At 40.9% G+C, this 23,854-nt stretch overlaps 2 protein-coding genes across 5 annotated transcripts in view; both read right to left on the minus strand.

Annotated features, from left to right (window-relative positions):
* Positions 1-1,775: 1,775 nt before the first annotated feature.
* LOC148719299 (uncharacterized) lies at positions 1,776-7,891 on the minus strand. 2 transcript variants are annotated; one of them, XM_088740738.1, is made up of 2 exons: positions 7,639-7,891; positions 1,776-7,524 (listed from the first exon to the last, which is right to left on the minus strand). In XM_088740738.1, exon 2 carries the CDS (start codon positions 7,496-7,498, stop codon positions 3,734-3,736), a length of 3,765 nt encoding a protein of 1,254 aa, XP_088596864.1. In that variant the 5' UTR covers positions 7,499-7,524; positions 7,639-7,891; the 3' UTR covers positions 1,776-3,733. The 2 variants fall into 2 exon arrangements, with proteins under 2 accessions (XP_088596864.1, XP_088596865.1); XM_088740739.1 differs by having other exon boundaries at positions 7,630-7,891.
* Positions 7,892-18,738: 10,847 nt separating this feature from the next.
* LOC111346152 (uncharacterized) overlaps positions 18,739-23,854 on the minus strand; it is a 36,664-nt gene continuing 31,548 nt past the window's right edge. For all 3 annotated transcript variants that reach the window (XM_088740731.1, XM_088740732.1, XM_088740733.1), the window contains one exon: positions 18,739-23,686. In XM_088740731.1, coding sequence (XP_088596857.1) covers positions 19,974-23,686 — 3,713 coding nt within the window. In that variant the 3' untranslated portion in view covers positions 18,739-19,973. The remainder of the gene's footprint in view (positions 23,687-23,854) is intronic.

The following is a 23,854-nucleotide window of genomic DNA, read 5'->3' on the forward strand; positions in this document are numbered from 1 at the left end:
GGCTAAGACAGAATTTCTCGTTACAATATCAGTACAATATCAAGCAGACAAGTGATGATTATCAGTTGGTCTAATACCAAATTCTCCAATCCAACATCATAAGAATTATATGGCAGACAGTAAGGAGAATTACCAATTAGATCTCAGGAGTAAAAAGGTTAATGAAAGAGTAACAGTAATTATAATGATAGTAATTTCTATCTGTTCTCTGCAGGGCGCCACAGTACTCATCGATTCTCCAGTGGAAAGGAAGAGAGAGCTTATTTGATTTATAATTACAAACCAACTGATGTACATTTGTATAGTTTTGATTTTGAAATTACGTATTTTTTTGTAAATGCAATTGCTGCAAAGAGTGCTAGACCTCGAATATGATGTACAGCCGTAAAACAGCATGAAGGGCTGCCCCAAACGGGTAACAGTTACCCACAACCGACCAACCGTGGAATCAATCACATGCAAACTAAATGAATTTTAAATGCTAAGACGGGATTTACGAAGATGATCAGTCACGCAAGATACTTCACTTTCAATCTGTTTATTAATCTCCTGCGCAGCCTTTGTTTGGGCTCGTCACGCAACGCTCCCTCCCCCACAACGGTGTGGGAGGGCGCGTTGCGTGACAAACAACGGCTGCGAAGAAGACTATCAGTTTATCGGCTTGATTAACTTTGCAGACTGTCGAAACAACATGAGAGAAGTGTGAATCATGAGCTGTTGGCGAGCGATTTGCAAAGTGATGTAGTGTCCCATCCCATGTGACAAAAGCGAAGCAATGGAGTTTTCCACCAACAACCCAAGTGATGTAGAGTGCGGGCTACTTCTTTTATTAAAAAGCTGGGGGTTTATCGGTACTCAGAATGATAGCTTTTTGACCAATAAGCATGCGCATAGTGTCTCAGTTAGTTTATAATAGATGGTAACCCACAGTAGAGTAACACGTCAAGCTGATTTCAATTATCTACCGTCAACTCACTCACCCCACTCCCCCTTGTATATCGTACTGCTTTACGTTTCCTGTCACAGTTCGAGTACTGAGGATTCCACTGAACTTTGAAAACACAATTAGCCTGATTTCAAAGTCCTGTCTTGAATCTGGCGATTAAAAATCCTCCTCCCGGTTAGCTCAATTGGTTAGACCGCTGGACTGTTGTGCGGGAGGTCGAGGTCGATGATTCGAGCCCCGGCCGGACCAACACTCAGGGTCTTAAAATAACTGAGGAGAATGCGCTACCTTTCTATAATATCAAGAAATGGATAGACATTCTAGTCTTCTCGGATAAGGACGAATAAACCGTAGGTCCTGTCTCCTGCATCTATTAATTACTCAATTTGGTTAGGCAGGGGACATCAAAGAACCCAATCACGAGATTACTGTGATGTGGTCTGGCCTGTTTACTGGGAATTGGGGGGCAGGGGGCATTTTCAAACAAGTTTCCTTCGATTGTTTGTAAACTGCTGATGCAGTCCGGCCAAAGTCCCCCGAAAAATGTAGTGATGCGCATTTGATCATATCCACATGTTAATTTGTGCAATATAAATATTAAATTATTATTATTATTATAATTAACTAAGAAAACATAACAAGGGTTCGTATTCTTTCCAATCAGTAAAATCCCAGGACTTTCTTTTTTACAATACTTTCTTTATGTTTTCCATAACCTCTTGGATGAAAAAATGGTTTCACGGATGAACGGGATCATATGCATTCGATTGCGCCGTTTGTTCGTTGTTTATTGCTCTGGCAACATCGCCAGGAAACATTGTACGACTACTAGGTTGTCGATAGGTTTACTCAGCACTGTGACTGTTATTAAATCAGGGGAAAATAGCTCTGTAAAATATAGCTTTACCTGTAGGAACAAAAATTCGATAGATTTCCTTGTACAAGGAAATCATCCTTAGTGGCCTTCTTGCGGAGCTCAAGGAGACAAGGAGACAAGGAATTAGTAGTCAGCACTTAGTTCCAACCGTAATTTGTTCTGAATTTCTGGTAATAATCGATGTAATCCTAATCAGAAAAGCCATAAAGGATAGTTTTTTGTTTGTGATCTTCTGCAACTGAGGCGTTTACCATTTGAACACTGCATATCATTGCACAAACACAAGCGAAAAGCACCTTAGACAAAGGAGCGAAGTTACAAGTTTGAAAGTCTCCACAATAAAAATATTCACAACTTAAAGTAAGAAAGTAAGACGAAGGAAAGCTAGAAAAGGTGAAATGGAGTCTTGAAATAAACTTGTTATCCATTCCGAGAATACAGTCTTCAGGTAAAGTCCCAGGAAGGAAAATTAATCGATCAATTGAAACTAATAATGGTATCTTAAGAATATCTTTTCAGCTGCATGCTTCCAATTTTGAGAGGAAGCGAAGGATGTGTCGCTACTAAATCAACTAAGGCTACCAATGTAATGGTAGAAAAATGACAAAAATTAAAAACCAAGGATGTTTGGCTACTAAACGAGCTAAGACTACCAATGTACTGATGTAAAAACGACAAAAATTAAAAACGAAGGATGTTCGATTTCTAAATGAACTAAGGCTACCAATGTACTGACGTGAAAACGATAGCATCATCAAAGGAACAGTTTCAAAACGCAGTAAGTGTACGTCGTTCAATTGAAAAGATGAATTTCTGTTGGCTTTTAAACAGTTTTTTCATGGCAAAGCTTTCTTAGGTAACAAATAATTGCAAGATTAGGATGGTTTGTTTTTTAACAGAAGACAATGAATTCACTGACTGAAAACCAATATATATCAGGAAAAGTCTCTTTAACACGCGCACGAACCTATTCAAAATTTTGTTGCTTATTACTTTAATTAGTTACGTTAGTTAGTGGAGGCTCGGTGGCCTCATGGTTAGAGCGCTCGACTCCCGGTCCGGGATCGCGTGGTCTGGGTTCGAGCCCTGGCTGGGGACATTGTTGTGTACTTGGGCAAGACACTTTACTCTCACAGTGCTTCTCTTCACCGAGGAGAATTAAATGGATACCGGCGAAGTTAATGCTTGAAGTAACTCTGCAATGGACCACCATTACATCCAGGGGGGAGTAGAATTACTCCTAGTCGCTGCATGCTACAGAAACTGGATGGGCCACTTGGCTCATAAGCAGGCTTCACCACCTTAATTTAGTTAATTAAGTACGACTAAGCATACGTAATTTAGACTACCTTTTGAATGCTGTGTCGATGGTTTTCGTCATCTAAAGCAGATATAAATATATGATTTTTTAGACAGCTCACGTTCCATACTTTAGAAAAAGAACCAGGAAAATTAGAACGACTACAACAAGTCAAGGCTGTCAAAACTACTCTCTTTAAATAAAAGAGAAACGAACAAACAAAACATAAGGAAGTAAATGACCAAAACAGAAATCGGTCTTATAGCAGTTGGTATTTCGCGTTTTTGTCATAAAAACAGTTTGTAGAAATTTATGAAAAAGAAACAAAAGCCAACCGAAACAAGCAAAAACCACGAACAAGTCTATTCCACCTACTTGGAAAGGTTTTGATGCCTAGAAAAATACTGAACGCGGACTGCTACTATTTATCTTAACTCAACATCAACAACCGCAGGTTGTATTGAAGTCTTCTAACACGAAATAAATCATTGTCTCGTCTGCAAAATCTCAGAGGTTAAGAAAATAACTTTTGATTAATTCTAACAATTTCTGTCCTCTTATTTCTCACTCGCTTTTCATCTTTCGCGTTTTAGTGCATATAGTACCACTTTCAAACGAGGTTTGATGTACACAAACCATCGATTGACACTGGAGCAACACCATCTTCAGCCGCACGTTTCCGGAAACGAAAGTTAAGGCCACCATCAGGATACTCCTCGGTTTGCTCTGAAATATCCAAAGCCGGATCAACAGACCCCACGGAACTTTTGGTAGTTGGGAAACAGGCAACTTGAACACACTTAGGTCCTAGCTTTTTCTGTCTAATGCTACGAGTAAGTTCGTGATACTCCTTGGTCTTCTCAAAGTCACCTAGTTTCTTGTAAACAAAACTCAAGTTACAATAAACAGTTGCCACATGTAAATGGTCAGGTCGTAGCCTTTTCTGGTAGATGCTCAGAGCAAGTTCGTGATACTCCTTGGCCTTCTCAAAGTCACACAGTTCCTTGTGAACAGAACCCAGGTTACTGTAACTAGTTGCCACTGTTACATGCTCAGGTCCCAGCTTTTTCTCTTTAATGCTCAGAGCAAGTTCGTGATACTCCTTGGCCTTCTTAAAGTCGCCCAGTTTCTCGTGAACAAAACCCAGATTACTGTAGCTAATTGCCACTGTTATATGCTCATGTCCCAGCTTTTTCACTTCAATACTCAGAGCAAGTTCGAGATACTCCTTGGCCTTTTCAAAGTCGCACAGTTTTACGTGAACAGAACCCAGGTTACTGTAACTAGTTGCTACTGTTACATGCTCAGGTCCCAGCTTTTTCTCTTCAATGCTCAGAGCAAGTTCGTAATACTCCTTGGCCTTCTCAAAGTCGCCCAGTTCCTCGTGAACAGAACCCAGGTTACTGTAACTAGTTGCCACCGTTACATGGTCAGGTCCCAGCTTTTTCTCCTCAATACTCAAAGCAAGTTCGAAGTACTCCTTGGCGTTCTCATAGTCGCCCAGTTCCTCGTGAACAGAACCCAGGTTACTGTAACTAGTTGCTACTGTTACATGCTCAGGTCCCAGCTTTTTCTCTTCAATGCTCAGAGCAAGTTCGTAATACTCCTTGGCCTTCTCAAAGTCACCCAGTTCCTCGTGAACAGAACCCAGGTTACTGTAACTAGTTGCTACTGTTACATGGTCAGGTCCTAGATTTTTCTCTTCAATGCTCAGAGCAAGTTCGTAATACTCCTTGGCCTTCTCAAAGTCGCCCAGTTCCTCGTGAACAGAACCCAGGTTATTGTAACTAGTTGCCACTGTTACATGCTCAGGTCCCAGCCTTTTCTCTTCAATGCTCAGAGCAAGTTCGTAATACTTCTTGGCCTTCTCAAAGTTGCCCAGTTCCTCGTGAACAGAACCCAGGTTACTGTAACTAGCTGCCACTGTTACATGCTCAGGTCCCAGCGTTTTCAAATTAATACTCAGAGCAAGTTTGTGATACTTCTTGGCTTTCTCAATGTCGCCTACTTCCTCGTTAACCACACCCAAGCTATTGTAATAATATGCAACATCAGCGGACTCAGTTCCAAACTTTTTGAGAGCGGCTTGTAGTAAAAATTCATAACATTTCTTTGCGGCCTGAAAATGACAATGCTTCTCACAAATTTCGCCGAGCTTCCCCATTTCAGGCTGGACGATTCGGGAAAGGGCAACCTTTGAAAGTATGTTTTCAAAATTAAGAATAAAACATCTTAAATGTAGGGAAAGGGCGTAGCTTTGCAAAATTGAGTCTGACGATTCCTTTGGTAAGTTGTTATCTATGAACAGGTTAAACGCCGCCACAGCGCTTTTCAAAGTTTTCACGTGACGGCTTTCCGGATAACCCTGAATCAACGACGTAACGACATCGTGTACAACCTGATGTACCCGGATGTGGACTCCAAACTCATCTTCATGTGACAAAAGTAGCGAACATCTTTGGAGTTTCATAATTATCATTTCTTTATCTTTTATTCCTGCTGCGTTGACAATATAATTCACCACGATATCCTCATTTAAAGGCTGTGACGAGCAGAGGGAGAGAAAACTTAATGCATGATCAATGATTTTGTCCGATTTCATCACTTCTTTAACGGCCAGTGTTGTTGCTGTTGTCATCGATTTCTTGTAACATGGGTTGATCTCTGCAAGTAGGGTCTCTGTCGCATCACGTTGCCCTTTTTCTACTTTTTTCAGAAAGTCGTTCCAACCAAACTCTGAAAAACGTTTGCTCTGTCGAAGTTGCCTCACATAGGTGGCAGCGCTTGCTAACGCAAGAGGTTGGTAATCGAGCTCTCTAGCTACTACTTCTCCCAGCTCACTGTCACTGATACCAGAAATCCGGGCCAACAAAGAAGAGGCCTCTTGGGACTGCATACCCTCGCTTGCTGAGATGTGTTGAATGGAAAGGCCTGGTAACGGTATACACGAGGTATCTTGGGTCGTGATCAACAGATAACCTTTTCCCCACTGTCCATGTCCTTGCTGAGGTAAATGAACATGCAGTTCAGATAAGCTTTTAACGTTATCAGCCAACAGAAGCCAGGACTCGTACTGACCAATCTTTGTGCTGATTAAGGATATCAGGCTGTTGATCTTCTCCTCTGTCTTCAAATTCTTTGAGCTATGGATGTTTGTAATTGCATATTCCGGGCACTTCATTTGTCGAGCGAACGTGATGTAAGATTCCAGAAGTGTGCCTAACGTCTCCGCATCGAGTGTCATTACAAACACTTCAGAGCAATAGTCTTTTTGGGCTTTCTCGTAAAATCTCTCGGCTACAAGACGGGCCAGTTGCGATTTACCGCTGCCAGGATTCCCGGAGATATACAAGACACTTAAGTTGCTTTTATCAGCTCGCTTAAGCTCCTGCAGCTGTTTTGAGATATCAGCAACCTCAACATCGCAACTTGCTATATTGTGTGAAGGTTTAGGAGGAAGAATGCAAAATGGGGAAGTGTCGTTCAGCAGTTGTTCGGAAAGAACCTGTCGTTGATCTTCGGATTTCTTCAACAGACCTTCAAGGCTCTTCAGCTGTTTTTCTTTTTCTAGTGACTGATCTTCAAGTCTCTTCCGTCTCTCTTCTGTTTTCTTTACGTTATCTTCAAGGTTCCTTTGTAGTTCTTCTGTTCTCTTTAGCTGGTCTTTAAGGTTCCTGCGGTGTTCGTCTGTTTCCTGCAGTTCATTTTCTCTTCGCTCTATGAGATCCTCAAGGCCCTTTCGTTTTCCTTCTGTTTCTTCAATCTCATTTTTAAGATCCTGCAGTTGTTTTTCATTTTCCTTCAGCTGATCTTTCAGATTCTGCAGTTCAGTCTCTATCTCATTTAGCTGATCTAAAACATCTCTTAACTCCTTCGTTGGAAACGTCTTTTGGTTTGCGATCTGTTGAATTTCTGTAGTGGAAAGACCTAGTGCCTGGAATGCAGCGAAAACTTTGCCAATAGCTGTGTTAAACTCTAACTCCGAAAGTTGACCTTGGGGCATGTGAGCAAATTCTTCATTGCGAAATTTTCTGAGATTGTCAACATTCGTTTTTACTACCGCGTTTAGACCATAGATGCAATCGGAGTAGAGAATGGCGTAAAACAGCATGGTACAGTCCCAGTCTGCTCTATTTCCTTTAATCATGGTCGCCAGTAGATGCTTGTTCCTCCTTTGGTTTGGCGGGGACTCTGCATTGTAAAAGTCTGTTCCATTACCAGGAGCATCTTTCCATTCTCCAAAGGTCGTCCTGTAACGACTGTCCCATTCTTGTTTGAAAATTGTTCGCAAACCTTCGGTTAGGATATCAGTTGTGACGTAACAAATCTTGTAATAGTTTAGTTGCTCATCGGTATATTCTTTTGCAGCGGCCATGTCTGTTGCAGACGTGTCTTGCAACCCTTTGTTGAAAATACGTCTATTAGCTAATGATAAAAATAATTACCAAATCTACAACTTTAGAAATCAAATTACTTCAACTTCAGGCAAAATACTGGCAACAGTACTTTTAACACCTGTGTTAGCGGCAAAGGAGCTCCGTACTGAAAGACGTCATGCAGTCTTCTTGCAGGGCGTTAGTCGATGAATCAATTTCAAATCATTCAGTCATGAAAATCAATAAAAGGAAGTAGAAAGTAAATAAGAGAGAATAAAGCTTGGGAATTAAGGTTCATTTATAAAACCAGGACCACAGAACATCATGTCAAATTCCGCAATATTCTTTAACATTTTTAAACATCCTGGATCATTTCGGAATCATCCGAAACACTCCAAGAGTAAAAAATAGTGATACTTATGAATTAAAAGGTAGTCTATGACTGTATGTAGGTAAAAAAGAAATGTGGTATAAAATGTAGAGAGGTTAATGAACAGCTCTTATCGATTCCAAACTTAATTAGAGCAGAGTTTGAACACTGTTCAATTGACAGGCCGAATAGGTACATGTATTTTAATACATTTTTTAAAATGTGCATCAACTTTATTTCAGTAGAAAAGCTCGCCATTTCGTGCGCTTTGCATATCTACCTATCTAACGCTACCTACTCTACTCGAGTCCGAAAGTATCACGTTCAAGCCCTGGCTGCTTCAATTTCTTTTGTAGTTTTCTTTTTGTTTTTCTTTTCTTTTCTCATTTAAATTTCATTTTATTTAAATTCAAATTCTTCTTCAAAGGATATGTTAGATATGTTCAGAGTAAACGCACATGTGCAAACGTTTGACCACATAGCTCATACAAATAATGACACGTTACCCGACCTCCCTAAAACAATGATTTTACATACTGCCCGCCCCCTCTCGATTTCCTTCCCCCCTCCCCACCCCCGGCAATTATTGTGCAATCCTTAAACCGAGCTGCGCGCGCGATCTACACCATTTTGAAAAAGATAAATAATTAATACGGATGTTTGGATGTCTGAATGATAAACCTTCACGAGTTTTTATCTGAATTTGTGACGAAACGACTTTCTACGTGGATAGAATCGACTTAATCGATGTACCGAATCAACTTCAGTTTGTATCGAATCAACTTATATTGAAATGACTTTGTATTGACACGACCGTAAACGGCTATATTTATTCAACGCCATCGCGTGACCTATCGTTTTCTCTTTAAGTCTGTCACGCACATCGACGCTGAACATGTGTCGTTTCCAAATGCTGAGTTGCATGGAAAATTAGGTGATTTCACGAGAAGTTGTTGTAAATTCCTTAAATATTCCAGAAACTATTCCATCCCGCACAGAAACGAGGAAAGAAAAACGAATTCTACGATAATGATTTTTTGTTTCAATTCTAAAAATAAGCGTGATTTATAACTACAAACCAACTGATGTACAAGACTACCTGCCTTTTTTACAAGCTTACTTTTTTTAAGGTCACTTAACGACTTGCAGGAATCCTGTTTAGAAAAGAACACTTCAAAGAACACCAGGCGACTAAACCGAACCGCAACTACCTCCAACAAAACTTAACAAAAACTTTTTCCTATCTATGTATTTTTTTCCACATAAGTTAAACAATACAATAGCAAACAGAGAATATGAATTTGTGAAATACTTATAATGTAATTATTCATTTTTATTTTCCCTGATTCTGGCTGAAATGACTTTTGCAAAATTAAATTTATTTTGGATAACCTTTTAAATTAAACTGACTATAAGAACAACACACCTACCAGACACTCGCACACTTTTCCCAGAGAATACGTGCGCGCGTTTCGTGGTTGTTTCTCTCGGGTCTGGGGGTGGGGGGGAGAGGTAGATAGAACAACTATTGATGTCCTCTCTTTATATAGATTTGTGCATCTCATCTTTCTTCACCCTAGCGAGGACAACTCGTAAATGGATATTTCTGAGTTATCACTGAGATCTCCGCCAATGGGAATGACTGATTTAAGAAACTTCAAGGCGATCCCCTCAGGAACATATGAGTTGAATTTGAGATTTTGTCACTTACTGTGATCTTTCTTTCTTCTAGAATAGACACATACAAAATGATCCAAATCGACCATATTTATAATCGAGAAAGTTACCTTTTAAGCCCTCTACTGACAGAACTGTCTCGAAAGATCCGCGAAGCCAGCACATCACCCACTTTGCACAATGCCCCTCGACAAGATATCCACACTTGATTTTCTTCTGGAACGTTAAGTGGAGTAACGACATTTGTTGTTGTTTTTAATCGTTTGGTGTCAGACCAGATTTTTCGAAACAAGAGCTGATGGCCAGGGAATTTCAATTGCGTTTTTTTAGTTCAAATTTAGAGTAAATGGGTTACGAATCATGAGTGGACAAATATAATGTATAATTTTAAATTTGAAATTGAGTATTTTTGTATTTGCTTCAAAGAGCCGTAGACTTGGAATATGTTGAACAGCCGTAAAAGAGTACGAAGGGCTGCCCCAAATGGGTGACTACAACCGACCAACAGTGGAATCAATCACATGTAAACTGAACGACTTTTAAGTGCTAGGAAGGAATTCACGAAAATGATCATTCAAGCAATAAACTGCACTTTCAATCGGTTTATCGGCTTAATTAACGTTGCAGACTGTTCAAAGAACATGGAACGAGAAGTGTGAATCACTAGCAGTTGGCGAGCGATTTGCAAAGTAATGTAGTGCCCCATCCCAAGTGAGCTCAGCTCACTCACCCCACTCCCCCCTGTACTCGTACTGCGTTACGTTTCCCTTAACAGTTCGAGTGCTGAGGATTCCACTGAACTTCGAAAAAAAATTAACCTGATTTCAAAGTACTGTCTTGAATCTGGTGATTAAACATGAAACCTTTAAATCCTGAAATTGAGGAACTAAGAAAACATACCAACGGTTCGTATTCTTTCCAATCAGTAAAATTCCAGGACTTTTTTACAATATTCTCTCTTTATGTTTTCCATAACCTCTTAGATAGAAAAAATGGTTTCACGGATGAACGCGATCATATACATTCGATTGCGGTGATTCTTCGTTATTACTCTGGCAACATCGGCAGGAAACATTTTACGACTACTAGGTTGTTGGTAAGTTTATTCAAGACCGTCTGTTACCATTATAAATGAATAAAGGCTGATAGTTTGTAAAGAAAAGTTTGGGGCTGCGTCGGTGGGGGTAACGAAATAATTTGAATATATTAACAAAGTTGAAATGGTAAATTGGCCACCGTTACGATTATAAAGGCTGACGTTTCGAGCGTTAGTCCTTTGTCGGAGCGAATAGAGGAATTGTGGGTTGTGTGTCCTTTTAAAGCCAGAAAATGGAGCTACGTGATTGGTGGGAACATGGCAACGAGAAAAAACACGAACAAATTACTGGAATGAAAAGCGTTCGTTGATACCTGTGGGATTTAGACTGCCGGCTTGAAAGATGAGCTTTTGTTCAAGAGTTTTACGGCTTTCCGTGCTACCTAAGTGTAAGGAAAGACCGCAGATTGCCATGTTGCTTAGAATGATTAGGTTACCATTATAGCTTTTCCAGCTGCACCATACTTTCAGTCTTTTTTCGACGGGAACGCTATTAAATCAGGGGAAAATAGCTTAGTAAATACAGCCTTACCTGTAGGAACAAAAACTCGATATGATTTCCTAGTACAAGGAGATCATCCTTAGTGGCCTTCTTGCGGAGCTCAAGGAGACAAGGAATTAGTAGTCAGCACCTAGTTCCAACAGTTACTTATTCTGAATTTCTTGTAATAATCGTTGTAATCCTAATCAGAAAAGCCATAGAACATATTTGTTTGTTTGTGATCTTCTGCAACTGAGGCGTTTACCATTTGAACACTGCATATCATTGCACAAATACAAGCTAAAACCGTGGCCCCCAAAATATTTTTCTCACCTTGCCTTTCACGTGTTAAATTTTTCTCAAATTTTTCACAACTTCGCCTGTTCCTCTTCGTAAGTCCGGCCAAGCCTTTACGGTCATCGGCTCCTATAACTTTGGCTTATAAATGCAGGCTTTTAGTCATACTTGTAAAACTCCCTGAAGAAGTCTACGATAGTTAGACGAAACGCGTAGGAAAATACAAGAAGTTTTACAACTACTGCTTGCAGAAGTGCTGCTCACCAGTCTACAATTAAAAAATTGTTCAAGTCAATTCTAGAAGAAGCCACATGGCGAACAAAACTGGTGATAGTCGCTCCGCACCAAAACGTCGCCGATCTTCAGCCTTGTTTGATCCAGAGCTACCAGGTCCAGTAAGCAGTTCCTCCAGATTCGACCCCACTATCGAAACCATAAACCATCCTCCGAAGGACAGTTCGAATGCGAGCAGATGCCGAGAAAGCCTACTCCTCTCTTCAAGCTAGAATCAAATTTCTAGAGACTCACGCGGGCCAAGGTATAACTCCATCTGGACTTAGGATCAAGAGAATCCAAGCCAAAGGTCATAACGGTCGACGAGCTTCAAGCCAAAATTGACGATATTGTTCGCGAGGCAGAATTGAAGCTGTTGGAAGCTGCTAAAGATCATCTCTGCGCTGAAGTGAAAGTTCATCAGGAAGCTGTTCGTTCCACTACTGCCAATATCGAAGGGATGATTGCGCGATGGAAGGTTGAGCTCCGGAAAACCGTGCGAAGGAAAGCTTTCGTGAAACAAGCTGTCTTATCGAGTGCAGAATCTCTGGAAGAAAGTTGATATTGCAGGTAGAAGCTGTTTTTTCTTTCTCGCAAGGCTCAGGATTTGTTTTGCGTTCTTTGGAAAGGAAAACGACGGAGCGAACAATTTGCTATGGGCCTCCACTCCGGCGAGTGAAGTACCAAGCACAGGAACACAGCTTCATCATAGGCGATTTGCGGTGCGGTGCGGTGCGGACGTGTCCTCACAAGCTCTGGTGTTATCTACTTTTTTATGCGCTTAAAGATGGCCATTCGTTTTCTAAATTGGTCCTTGTGGTTGATAATCCTACTGAGATGTGTTGGCGGGGATTTTCAAGTCACCTCTGAGTTTGACAGCTTCGAAAACCAGTTCCAAAGAGTCGTTGAACCAACTTCACCGGGAATATGTTACGCTTGGATTACTCGTTGGCAGAGAAGCTCATTTGCATTTTCCTCCCATGGGATGGTTTTCTTTATGAGTCATGCTCGGATTACTCGCTGGCAGAGAAGCTTATTTGCATTCTCCTCCCATGGGATGTTTTTCTTTATGAGCCCGAACAAAGGTTTGTTATTAAGGACTCGGAAGAGAAAATGGTTTAAAAGCAGAATATCTTATTGCAGTAATACTACGGCCTCTTTTAACTCCATGGCAATATCTCTATTGGTTAGTGGTGACGTACATCCGCATCCTGGGCCTGAAGTTTCTTCACAAAATTCTGCGCAAATTCCATACAGTGAAAATGGTTTATCGCATTGCTTAAATCTCTCTCTACTGAACACACGCTCCGTGCGTAATAAGACAATGGAGGTTAAAGATTTTGTGGTGGATTTTGATGTAGATATACTAGCTTTTACTGAGACCTGGCTGAGACCACACAATATGGATGATGTTGAGATTGGAACACTGTGTCCAACAGGTTATAGATTCCTACATGTTCTCAGGAAACAAGGAAGAGGAGGCGGTGTTGGTATCTTATTTAAGGATGTGCTGAACATCAACACTTCATTAACAGTTGATTATGATACATTTGAAATCATGGATGTTCGTCTTCGGAGCCTATATAGTGTCAGGATCTTAGTCATCTATCGTCCACCTGATAATTCCTCTTTCAATCGATTTTTTGAGGAATTCTCACATCTACTTGAATCTGTAACTGTGGAGTCTTCTGATCGAGTCCTAATTACTGGTGACTTTAACTTTCATATGGATTGTCAAGATGATGTAAATGCCAAACGTTTTACTGACATCTTGGAATCTTTTGACCTTAAACAACGTGTCTGTGCTGGGATTCATCGCAATGGCCATACTCTTGACTTACTTATAAATAAGTCTGATGATGACATGCTCAATAATATCAAAGTCTGTGATCCTAACATCTCTGATCATTTGGCGGTAATGTGTGATGTCTCCATAAGAAAGCCCCAGTTTAGGAAGGAAGTTATCTTCTATCGGAAGCTTCGGTCTCTTGACATGGAGTCGTTTCTTAGTGATGTTGCTGACTGCCCTCTCGTCATCGACCCATCCAGCGATCTCGATCATCTAGTTCAACAGTATGACACCTTATTAAGATCAATAATGGACAAGCATGCTCCTGTCAAGCGCCGAGTTGTTACTATTAGGCCTGCTGCTCCGTGGTACACTAATGAGGTATCTGTAGAGAAGCGTAAGCAACGACGCCTTGAAAGAAAATGGCGAAGAACCAGGCTGCAGGCTGATCGACAAGAATATAATCGTCAGTGCTGCGTTGTGAATAATTTGATCAAGTCGTTGAAATCCTCTTACTACACTACCATCATTACTGAAAACTCAAGTGATCAACGGGTTTTGTTTAATACAGTATCAAAACTACTACAAAAGCAATCAACTGCACGGTATCCATCATCTTGTAGCGATGCACTAGCTAATTCTTTCGCTGATTATTTCATTGACAAGATTGATCGTATCCATGCCACACTAATAGAGAAGAATTCTGCGCAAGGTAATGATGCTAATGAAGTGACTCTTGGTAACTACGTGGAATGTAACTCTGTGTTTTCAGACTTTATTAATGTCAGTTACGAAGACATCAAGGGACTTGCATTGAGGTCTATTAATAAATCCTGTGTACTTGATCCTCTGCCTGCAGTGGTAATGAAGGAATGTTTCAATTTACTAACTCCTGTGTTGACTAACATAGTGAATACATCTTTATCTACTGGAGTTATGCCTGATGTCTTGAAGATTGCAGCTATGACACCGACTTTAAAGAAACATAATGCTGATTTCACTAAATATGAAAGTTTTCGACCTATTTCTAATTTGAAGTTTGTGTCTAAGCTTGTGGAAAAAGCGGTATGTGTCCAGCTTACAGACTATATTACATCTAATGGTCTTTCGGAAACGTTTCAATCCGCATACAAGTCATTTCACTCCACTGAAACGGCTCTACTGAGGGTTCAAAATGACATTCTTTGTGCTTTAGATCGTAATGAGTCGGTCATACTGGTACTTTTGGATCTGTCGGCGGCGTTTGATTCGGTGGACCATACTCTTCTAGTGACAAGGCTGTCTACTTGTTTTGGTTTTCAAGGAACTGTGCTTAAGTGGCTGAAATCATACCTGTCTTCACGTAAGCTGTTTGTTAAAGTTGGGAATAGTCATTCTTCACAACGTGCACTGAAGTGTGGTGTCCCTCAGGGATCATTTCTGGGCCCTTTGTTGTATTTGTTATACACATCACCTATTGCGGACATAATAAATGATCATGGACTATCATACCATCTATATGCTGATGACACCCAATTATATATTACCTTTAAATCTACCAGCTTGAATGACATCCAACAAGTGAAGTTGAGAGTGGAATGCTGTGTGAGGGACATTGATGAATGGATGATAAGAAACTATCTTAAACTAAACCAGGACAAAACGGACCTTGTAGTCATCAGTTCCAGATACCATCCCATGCCTGACATCGGTCACATTACTGTTGGTTCTGAGTGCATTGCACCTCGTGACTCTGTTCGTAATTTAGGGGTTCAGTTTGATAGCATATTTAGTTTTGAGGAGCACATTAAGAACATTTGTAAATCATCATTCTATCATTTGAGAAATATTGCTAAAATCCGCAAGTACTTAAGCCAAGATACATGTAAAATCTTAGTCCATGCATTTATTAGTTCGAAAATTGATCACTGTAATTCCTTATTACATGGCCTTCCTAAGTATCTGTTGGCTAGACTACAGGCAGTTCAGAATGCTGCAGCTCGTGTTGTCACATTGACACCGAGGCATGTTCATATATCTCCTATTTTAATTGATCTTCATTGGTTACCAGTTGAGTTTAGAATAACTTTTAAAGTCCTTTTATTGGTATACAAGGCCCTTCATGGCCTTGCACCTTCCTATATTTCTGACCTTTTGAATTTTAAAACATACTCTAGGTCATTGCGTTCTTCATGTAAAGAATATTTAGTGGTTCCAAGAAGCAGATTGAAAACATATGGAGACAGAGCTTTCTCTATTGCAGGACCTAAATTGTGGAACGATTTACCTCTAGAGATTAGGAAATGTGCTTCAGTGGCAACTTTTAAGCAATCCCTTAAAACTTTTTTATTTAAGTTAGCATATAGGTTATGAGATTCGTTTTGTTTTGAGATGTTTTTGATTTATATAGTAGATAACTTAGGCTATATTTGAATTATATTGTATATTGTAGATATTTTATATTATATATTTTTATATTTTATATTGTAATTAGGTAGCGCTTTGGACAATTATTGGATTTTAGCGCTATATAAATAAAATTATTATTAATTATTATTGTTATTATTATTAAAACCGATATTTCGGAAGATCAAGCTAGCAGCCTCTGTGTCGCCGCTTCAGCCTTCGCAGAAGATCTTTCTAAAGACAGTGCAGTCTCTGGAACTTCTAAAGCTCCTCAAACAGAGATAGACCGCAAGGGAAAACATAAAAGTCTTGTTAACATGGACGTTAGCGAGGGTTTTGTGCCTTCGGAAACTTCGATCCGAGAGATCGTTCGAAACGAACTCCGTCTTTCCTCTGGCACAACAAACCGTGTGGATACAGGTCGACAGCGCAAAGTATCTATCGTCCACTCCGGTCCTCATGGAAAGCAAAACACTCAAACCGGTGCCAAGCGCATTGGTAAAATCAGTGCCAGGCGCGACAGCAACCCGCGGAAAAGCCGACCCGAACACCGAAAGGCCAACCAACGCCAGAGGTCAAAATCAAGTCCTAACAATTCTCGAGCGCCGTCAAAAAACGCCCGAGGCAAAGGTTCCGGCCTCGTAAAGTAGACAGACGTTCTACACTCCAGAAATGGTTATTTAAGATGGCCAATCGACCTCTATTTGACCGGCTCCCACGAAACTCGGAAATCGACAACTTTACTTCTGTTGAGCTGAGTAAGCGGCAGTCTAAGGTTCTGGGCCTAGGCCTGAAGTTCAGACTTTCCCTGCGACCTCCGACTGTTCCTCAGTTCGACCAGCAAATTCAAGACTTTTGCCGAAGAGTTCGCCTCCAAGATAAGTTTTCCAAACAACCTCAAAGCAGTGATTTCAATCCCAGATTGTACGTTCCAACTGGCTGGATTCCACTGAGGGAAAACCCAGATCTTGAAGACAAACTCTTCGGGCTTCGCAAAGAGTTACAAAAGAGCATCACGGCTGAAAAACCGCACAATCTCTCGAAGCAAGAGCGAGAAGACCTCCACGAGTTGAAATCCAATCCTGACATTAAAATTCTGCCCACGGATAAAAACCTTGGACCAGCTCTTCTGTCAACGGATTGGGTTCAAGCGGAGACACTTAGACATCTGTATGACGAGCTGTCATACCGCAAAGTCACGCAACAGGACTGGTATGCTAATCGTGCTTATGTAATTAATTCTCGCGAAAGGCTCATGTCTATTTACAGCAGATTTATCTCCGCTTATGTTGCTCGTTTTTTGCGTAGTTTCGATCATTTTATGAACCCGGCTAAGTTCTACATCATCCCTAAGTTCATAAAGACCCCATGATGGGGAGACCAATTGCTGCTTCCCATTCATATATCACTAGGCCAATTAGTATTTTTGTTGACGAGCTTATTAAGCCCGCTGTACATCTGCCTACGGTCCTTAGGGATTCTGGTGAGCTTATTCAATTACTTGAGAGCACAGTCTTGCCTAACTCAAGCTGTCTTCTTGTCACCGCGGATGTTGCATCGTTATATCCCAACGTAGACACCAAAAAAGGCTTAGTGGCTCTCGACTTGCTCCTTCGCGAAGCAAGGGCTCCCGAAACTCCACTACTGATTGAGCTCGCCAGAATTGTATTCAACAATAACTATTTATCATCTGAATTCAGTCCGGTTATTTTTCACCTAGTGTTTGGTATTGCTATGGGCACTCCTTTCGCCGTCACAGTCGCAAACGCTTTTATGTATTTCCACGAAAAAGATATTGTGGAGCAGTACTCTCAATTTCTCGTGCTCTATACGCGTTTCATTGATGACATTTTTTGTTATTTGGTGTGGACCAAGGGATACCCTCCTGAAATTTCTTGGCGCTCTTAATACCAAAAATGATCGAATCAAGCTTACTCATTGTATTAGCGACAGTAGTATTTCTTTTCTAGATCTTTGTCTGTACAAGGATAATTCCTCAAGCGTGCTGCAATTTTCTACGTATCAGAAGCCTCTTAACAAATATCTCTACATACCATTCGAGTCGTTTCACCCCTCTAGCAACAAGAAAGCTTTTATAAAAGGGGAGCTTATGAGATATGCTAGAAACAGTTCTTTCTTTAAGTCTTTCTGTGAGACTAGGGATACGTTCTGGAAGCGAATGCAACTTAGAGGCTATCCTTTTAAGTTTTTACTGCCGTTGTTTCACGGTGTGCGTTACCACGACAGGGAGACCTGGATCTCCCGGCCACCTAAACATAGATCTTGGCCAAGCAGGACTCTTGCCTTTAAGACTACGATCAACCGCAGTAACGCCCGTATTAAGAAGGTTATCAGTAATATTCTGCCAGACTTAGATTGTACTGTGTGTTACAAGAAAACTGTGACAATAGCTAATCTATGTAAGTAAGTTTTTTGGGGGCCAAGATTTTAGCTAAAACCCTGGCCCCCAAAATATTTTTCTCACCTTGCCTTACGCGTGTTAAATTTTTCACAAATTTTTCACAACTTCGCCTGTTCCTGTTCGTAAGTCCGGCGAAGCCTTTACGGTCATCGGCCCCTGTAACTTTGGCTTATAAATGCAGGTGTTTAGTCATATTTGTAAAATTCCCTGAAGAAGTCTACGACAGTTAGACGAAACGCGTAGGAAAATACAAGAAGTTTTACAACTACCGTTTGAAGAAGTGCTGTTCACTAGTCTATAATTAAAAAATTAAAAAATTGATTAAAAAATTCCACAAGGAATTGGCAGATGGTATTGACATGGTGCAGGTCGCCAATTTGTTTGTGGGGGACAACCAGCGGCGCAAGCGACTGTTTGGGAAGTTTTCAAAAAACGAGCTGCCGATAAAGTCTACGTTTGCCTTTAAGGCAACTCAGACAGTTTAATAACTACGAACTTACTATGATAACTCTGAAAGGTGAAACATTTGCTGGTTTCAAGATACAGAGATAGTCGGTTTTCTGTTTTGTAATTGACGTTGCAAGTGTTATACTCAATGTGCATTGGTTTGCCGAGACAGTGTACGAAGTAAATAGTTCGCGATAAGCGTAAATCACAAATAGCTCTTGGAGAACGCTGGAAATGGCATTTCCAAGCCTCTAGATTTCAAAACTTTCTGGGGGAGCATGCCCCCAGACCCCCCTAGCGGCTGGCGCCTCAGGCGCTCGCGTGCCCCCCACTCATATTACCCTTGCTACGGCACTATACACGCTTGCAATTATGAGAGGAAAACTCGACAAAAAATTAAAAACAAACGATGTTTGTCCACTGAATGAACTAAGGTTATTAATATACTGATGTAAGAACGACAAAAACTAAAAACTAAGGATGTTTTGCTAAAATGAACTAAGGCTTCCAATGTACTGATGTAAAATCGATAGCATCATCAAAGGAAACAGTTTCCAAACGCAATAAGTGTACTTTGTACAATTGAAAAGCTAAACTACTGTAGGCTTTTAAACACTTTTTTCACGGCAAAGCTGTAAGGTAAGGTAACAAAAAATTGCAAGATTAGAATGGTTTGCTTTTAACCGAAGACCATGAATTTACTGACTGAAAACCAAGAACCTAATCAATATTTTTGCTTATTAATTTAGTTAGTTACTTTAACTTAGTTAGTTAAGTTGGAGCCCTCTTGAGGGCCGTGTAGAATATTAATGGTTTTCGTTATTTTCAGCCCTTGCCTTAAGCATATATACATATCTGATTTTTTAGACAGTCTACGTTCCATATATTAGAAAAAGAACCAGGAAAATTAGAACGACTACAAAAAGTCAAGGCTATAAAAACTACCCTCTTTAAATAAAAGAGAAAGAAACAAAATAAAACATAAGCAAGAAAATGACCAAAACAGAAAAAAGGAAAAGCCACAAACAAATGTTTTCCACCTGGTCGGAAAGTTGCCTAGAAAAATACTGAACACGAGCTGTTACCAATTATCTTAACTCAACATATGCATGGAAACTCGTAAGTTGTATTCAAGTCTTTTAACACGAAATAAATCCTGTCATTGTCTCGTTTGGGAATCTCAGAGATCATGAAGATAACTTTTGAGTAATTCTAACAATTTCTGTCCTCCTATTTCTCACTCCTTTTTCATCTTTGACACTGGAGCAACACCATATTCAGCCGCACGTTTCCGGAAATGAAAGTTAAGAGTACGATCAGGATATTCATCGGTTTCCTCTAAAATGTCCTGAGCCGGATCAACAGACACCCCAGAAGTTTTGGTAGCTAGGAAACACACAGCTTCAACACGCTTAGGTCCTAACTCTTTCTGTCTAATGGTACGAGCAAGTTCGTGATACTCTTTAGCCTTCTCAAAGTCGCCTAGTTCCTCATGAACAGAACCCAGGTTACTGTAACTGGTTGCCACTGCTACATGCTCAGGTCCCAGCTTTTTGTCTTGAATGCTCAGAGCAAGTTCGTAATACTCCTTAGCCTTCTCAAAGTCGCCCAGTCCCTTGTGAACAGAACCCAGGTTATTGTAAATAGTTGCCTCATGCACATGGTCAGGTCCGAGCTTTTTCTGGCAGATACTTAGAGCAAGTTCGTGATACTCCTTGGCCTTCTCAAAGTCGCCCAGTCCCTTGTGAACAGAACCCAGGTTATTGTAAATAGTTGCCACATGTACATGGTCAGGTCCGAGCTTTTTCTGGCAGATGCTTAGAGCAAGTTCGTGATACTCCTTGGCCTTCTCAAAGTCGCCCAGTCCCTTGTGAACAGAACCCAGGTTATTGTAACTAGTTGCCACTGTTACATGCTCAGGTCCCAGCTTTTTCTCTTGAATGCTCAGAGCAAGTTCGTAATACTCCTTGGCCTTCTCAAAGCCGCCCAGGTCCTCGTGAACACAACCCAGGTTATTGTAACTAGTTGCCACTGTTACATGCTCAGGTCCCAGCGTTTTCTCTTGAATGCTCAGAGCAAGTTCGTAATACTCCTTGGCCTTCTCAAAGTCGCCCAGTCCCTTGTGAACAGAACCCAGGTTATTGTAACTAGTTGCCACTGTTACATGCTCACGTCCCAGCTTTTTCTCTTGAATGCTCAGAGCAAGTTCGAAATACTCCTTGGCCTTCTCAAAGTTGCCCAGTCCCTTGTGAACAGAACCCAGGTTATTATAAATAGTTGCCACATGTACATGGTCAGGTCCGAGCTTATTCTGGTCAATGCTCAGAGCAAGTTCGAAATACTCCTTGGCCTTCTCAAAGTTGCCCAGTCCCTTGTGAACAGAACCCAGGTTATTGTAAATAGTTGCCACATGTACATGGTCAGGTCCGAGCTTTTTCTGGTCAATGCTCAGAGCAAGTTCGAAATACTCCTTGGCCTTCTCAAAGTCGCCCAGTCCCTTGTGAACAGAACCCAGGCTATTGTAATAATATGCAACATCAGCGGTCTCAGTTCCAAACTTTATGAGAGCGGCTTGTAGTAAAATTTCATAACATTTCTTTGCGGCCTGAAAATGACAATGGTTCTCACAAATTTCACCCAGCTTCCCCATTTCAGGCTGGACGACTCGGGAAAGGGCAACCCTTGAAAGTACGTTTTCAAAATTAAGAATAAAACATCTTAAATGTAGGGAAAGGGCGTAGCTTTGCAAAATTGAGTCTGACGATTCCTTTGATAAGTTGTTATCTATGAACTGGTTAAACGCCGCCACAGCGCTTTTAAAAGTTTTCAAGTGACGACTTTCGGGATAACCCTGAATCGAGGACGTAACGGCATCGTGTACAACCTGATGTACCCGGATGTGGACACCACACTCATCTTCATGTGACAAAAGTAGCGAACATCTCTGGAGTTTCATAATTATCATCTCTTTATCTTTTATTCCTGCTGCGTTGACAATATAATTCACCACGATATCGCCATTTAAAGGCTGTGACGCGCAGAGGGAGAGAAACGTTAAGGCATGATCTATGATTCTGTCTGATTCCATCACTTCTCTAACGGCCAGTGTTATTGCTGTTGTCATCGATTTCTTGTAACAAGGGTTGGTCTCTGCAAATAGAGTCTCTGTCGCACCACGTTGCCCTTCTTCTACTTTTCTCAGAAAGTCGTTCCAACCAAACTCTGAAAAACGTTTGCTCTGTCGAAGTTTCTTCACATACGTGGCAGCACTTGCTAACGCAAGGGGTTGGTTATCGAGTTCTTTAGCTACTGCTTCTCCCAGCTCACTGTCACTGATACCAGAAATCAGGGCTAACAAAGAAGAGGCCTCTTGGGACTGCATACCCTCGCTTACTGAGATGTGTTGAATGGAAGTGCCTGGTGACGGTACACACGAAGTATCTTGAGTTGTGATCAACAGATACCCTCTTGCCCACTGTCCATGTCCTTGCCGAGGTAAATGAACATGCAGTTCAGATAAGCTTTTAACGTTATCAGCCAACAGAAGCCAGGACTCGTACAGACCAATCTTTGTGCTGATTAAGGACATCAGGCTGTTGATCTTCTCCTCTGTTTTCAATTCCTTTGAGCTATGGATGTTTGTAATAGCATCTTCCGGGCACTTCATTTGTCGAGCGAACGTGATGTAAGATTCCAGAAGTGAGCCTAACGTTTCCGCATCCAGTGTCATTACAAACACTTCAGAGTAAGAGTCTTTTCGGGCTTTCTCGTAAAATCTCTTGGCTACAAGACCGGCCAGTTGCGATTTACCGCTGCCAGGATTCCCGGAGATATACAAGATGCTTAAGTTGCTTTCATCAGCTCGCTTAAGCTCATGCAGCTGTTTTGTGATGTCAGCAACTTCAACATTGCGACTTGCTAGGTCGTGTGAAGGTTTAGGAGGAAGAATGCAAAATGGGGAAGTGTCGTTCAGCAGTTGTTCGGAAAGAACCTGTCGTTGGTCTTCGGATTTCTTCAGCAGATCTTCAAGGCTCTTCACTTGTTTTTCTTTTTCTTGTAACTGATATTCAAGGCTCTTTCGTCTCTCTTCTGTTTTCTTTAAGTTATCTTCAAGGTTCCTTTGTAGTTCTTCTGTTCTCTTTAGCTGGTCTTTAAGGTTCCTCCGTTGTTCGTCTGTTTCCTGTAGTTCATTTTCTCTTCGCTCTATGAGATCCTCGAGGCCCTTTCGTTTTCCTTCTGTTTCCTCAATCTCATTTTTAAGACCCTGCAGTTGTTTTTCATTTTCATTTAGCTGATCTTTCAGATCCCGCCGTTCAGTCTCTATCTCCTTTAGCTGATCTTCAAGCTCCATGTTTTCTTTCTCTTTTTCTTGTAAGTCTTTTTTTAAATCGTTTACTTTGTCTAAAACATCTCTTAACTCCTTCGTCGGAAACGTCTTTTGGTTTGCGATCTGTTGAATTTCTGTAGTGGAAAGACCTAGTGCCTGGAATGCAGCGAAAACTTTGCCAATAGCAGTGTTAAATTCTAACTCCGAAAGTTGACCTTGGGGCATGTGAGCAAATTCTTCATTGCGAAATTTTCTGAGATTGTCGACATTCGTTTTTACTACCGCGTTTAGACCAGAGATGCAATCGGAGTAGAGAATGGCGTAAAACAGCATGGTACAGTCCCAGTCTCCTCTATTTCCTTTAATTATGGTCGCCAATAGATGCTTGTTCCTCCTTTGGTTTTGCGGGGACTCTGCATTGTAAAAGTCTTTCCCATTACCAGGATCATCTTTCCATTCTCCAAAGGTCATCCTGTAACGACTGTCCCATTCTTCTTTGAAAATTGTCCGCAAACCTTCGGTTAGGATATCAGTTGTGACGTAACAAATCCTGTAATAGTTTAGTTGCTCCTCGGTATATTCTTTTGCAGCGGCCATGTCTGTTTTAGGCGTGTCTTGCAACCCTTTGTTGAAAACAATAATATCAGCTAACAGTCAAAATAATTACCAAACCTACAACATCAGGAATCAAATTATTTCAAGTTGGAGAAACTATTAGAAACAGTATTTTTAAGAACAGTATTTGGGCCGAAACAGGTATGTGCTGAAAGGCGGTCTGCGATTTACCTGGA

Source organism: Stylophora pistillata, chromosome 12 (assembly GCF_964205215.1).
Source record: "Stylophora pistillata chromosome 12, jaStyPist1.2, whole genome shotgun sequence".
In the NCBI taxonomy this organism is placed as follows: Eukaryota; Metazoa; Cnidaria; class Anthozoa; order Scleractinia; family Pocilloporidae; genus Stylophora; species Stylophora pistillata.

What these genes read in the sequence shown, in the direction of transcription:
- LOC148719299 (XM_088740738.1), bottom strand. Translation starts at nt 7,498, where the DNA reads ATGGCCGCTGCAAAAGAATATACCGATGAGCAACTAAACTATTACAAG.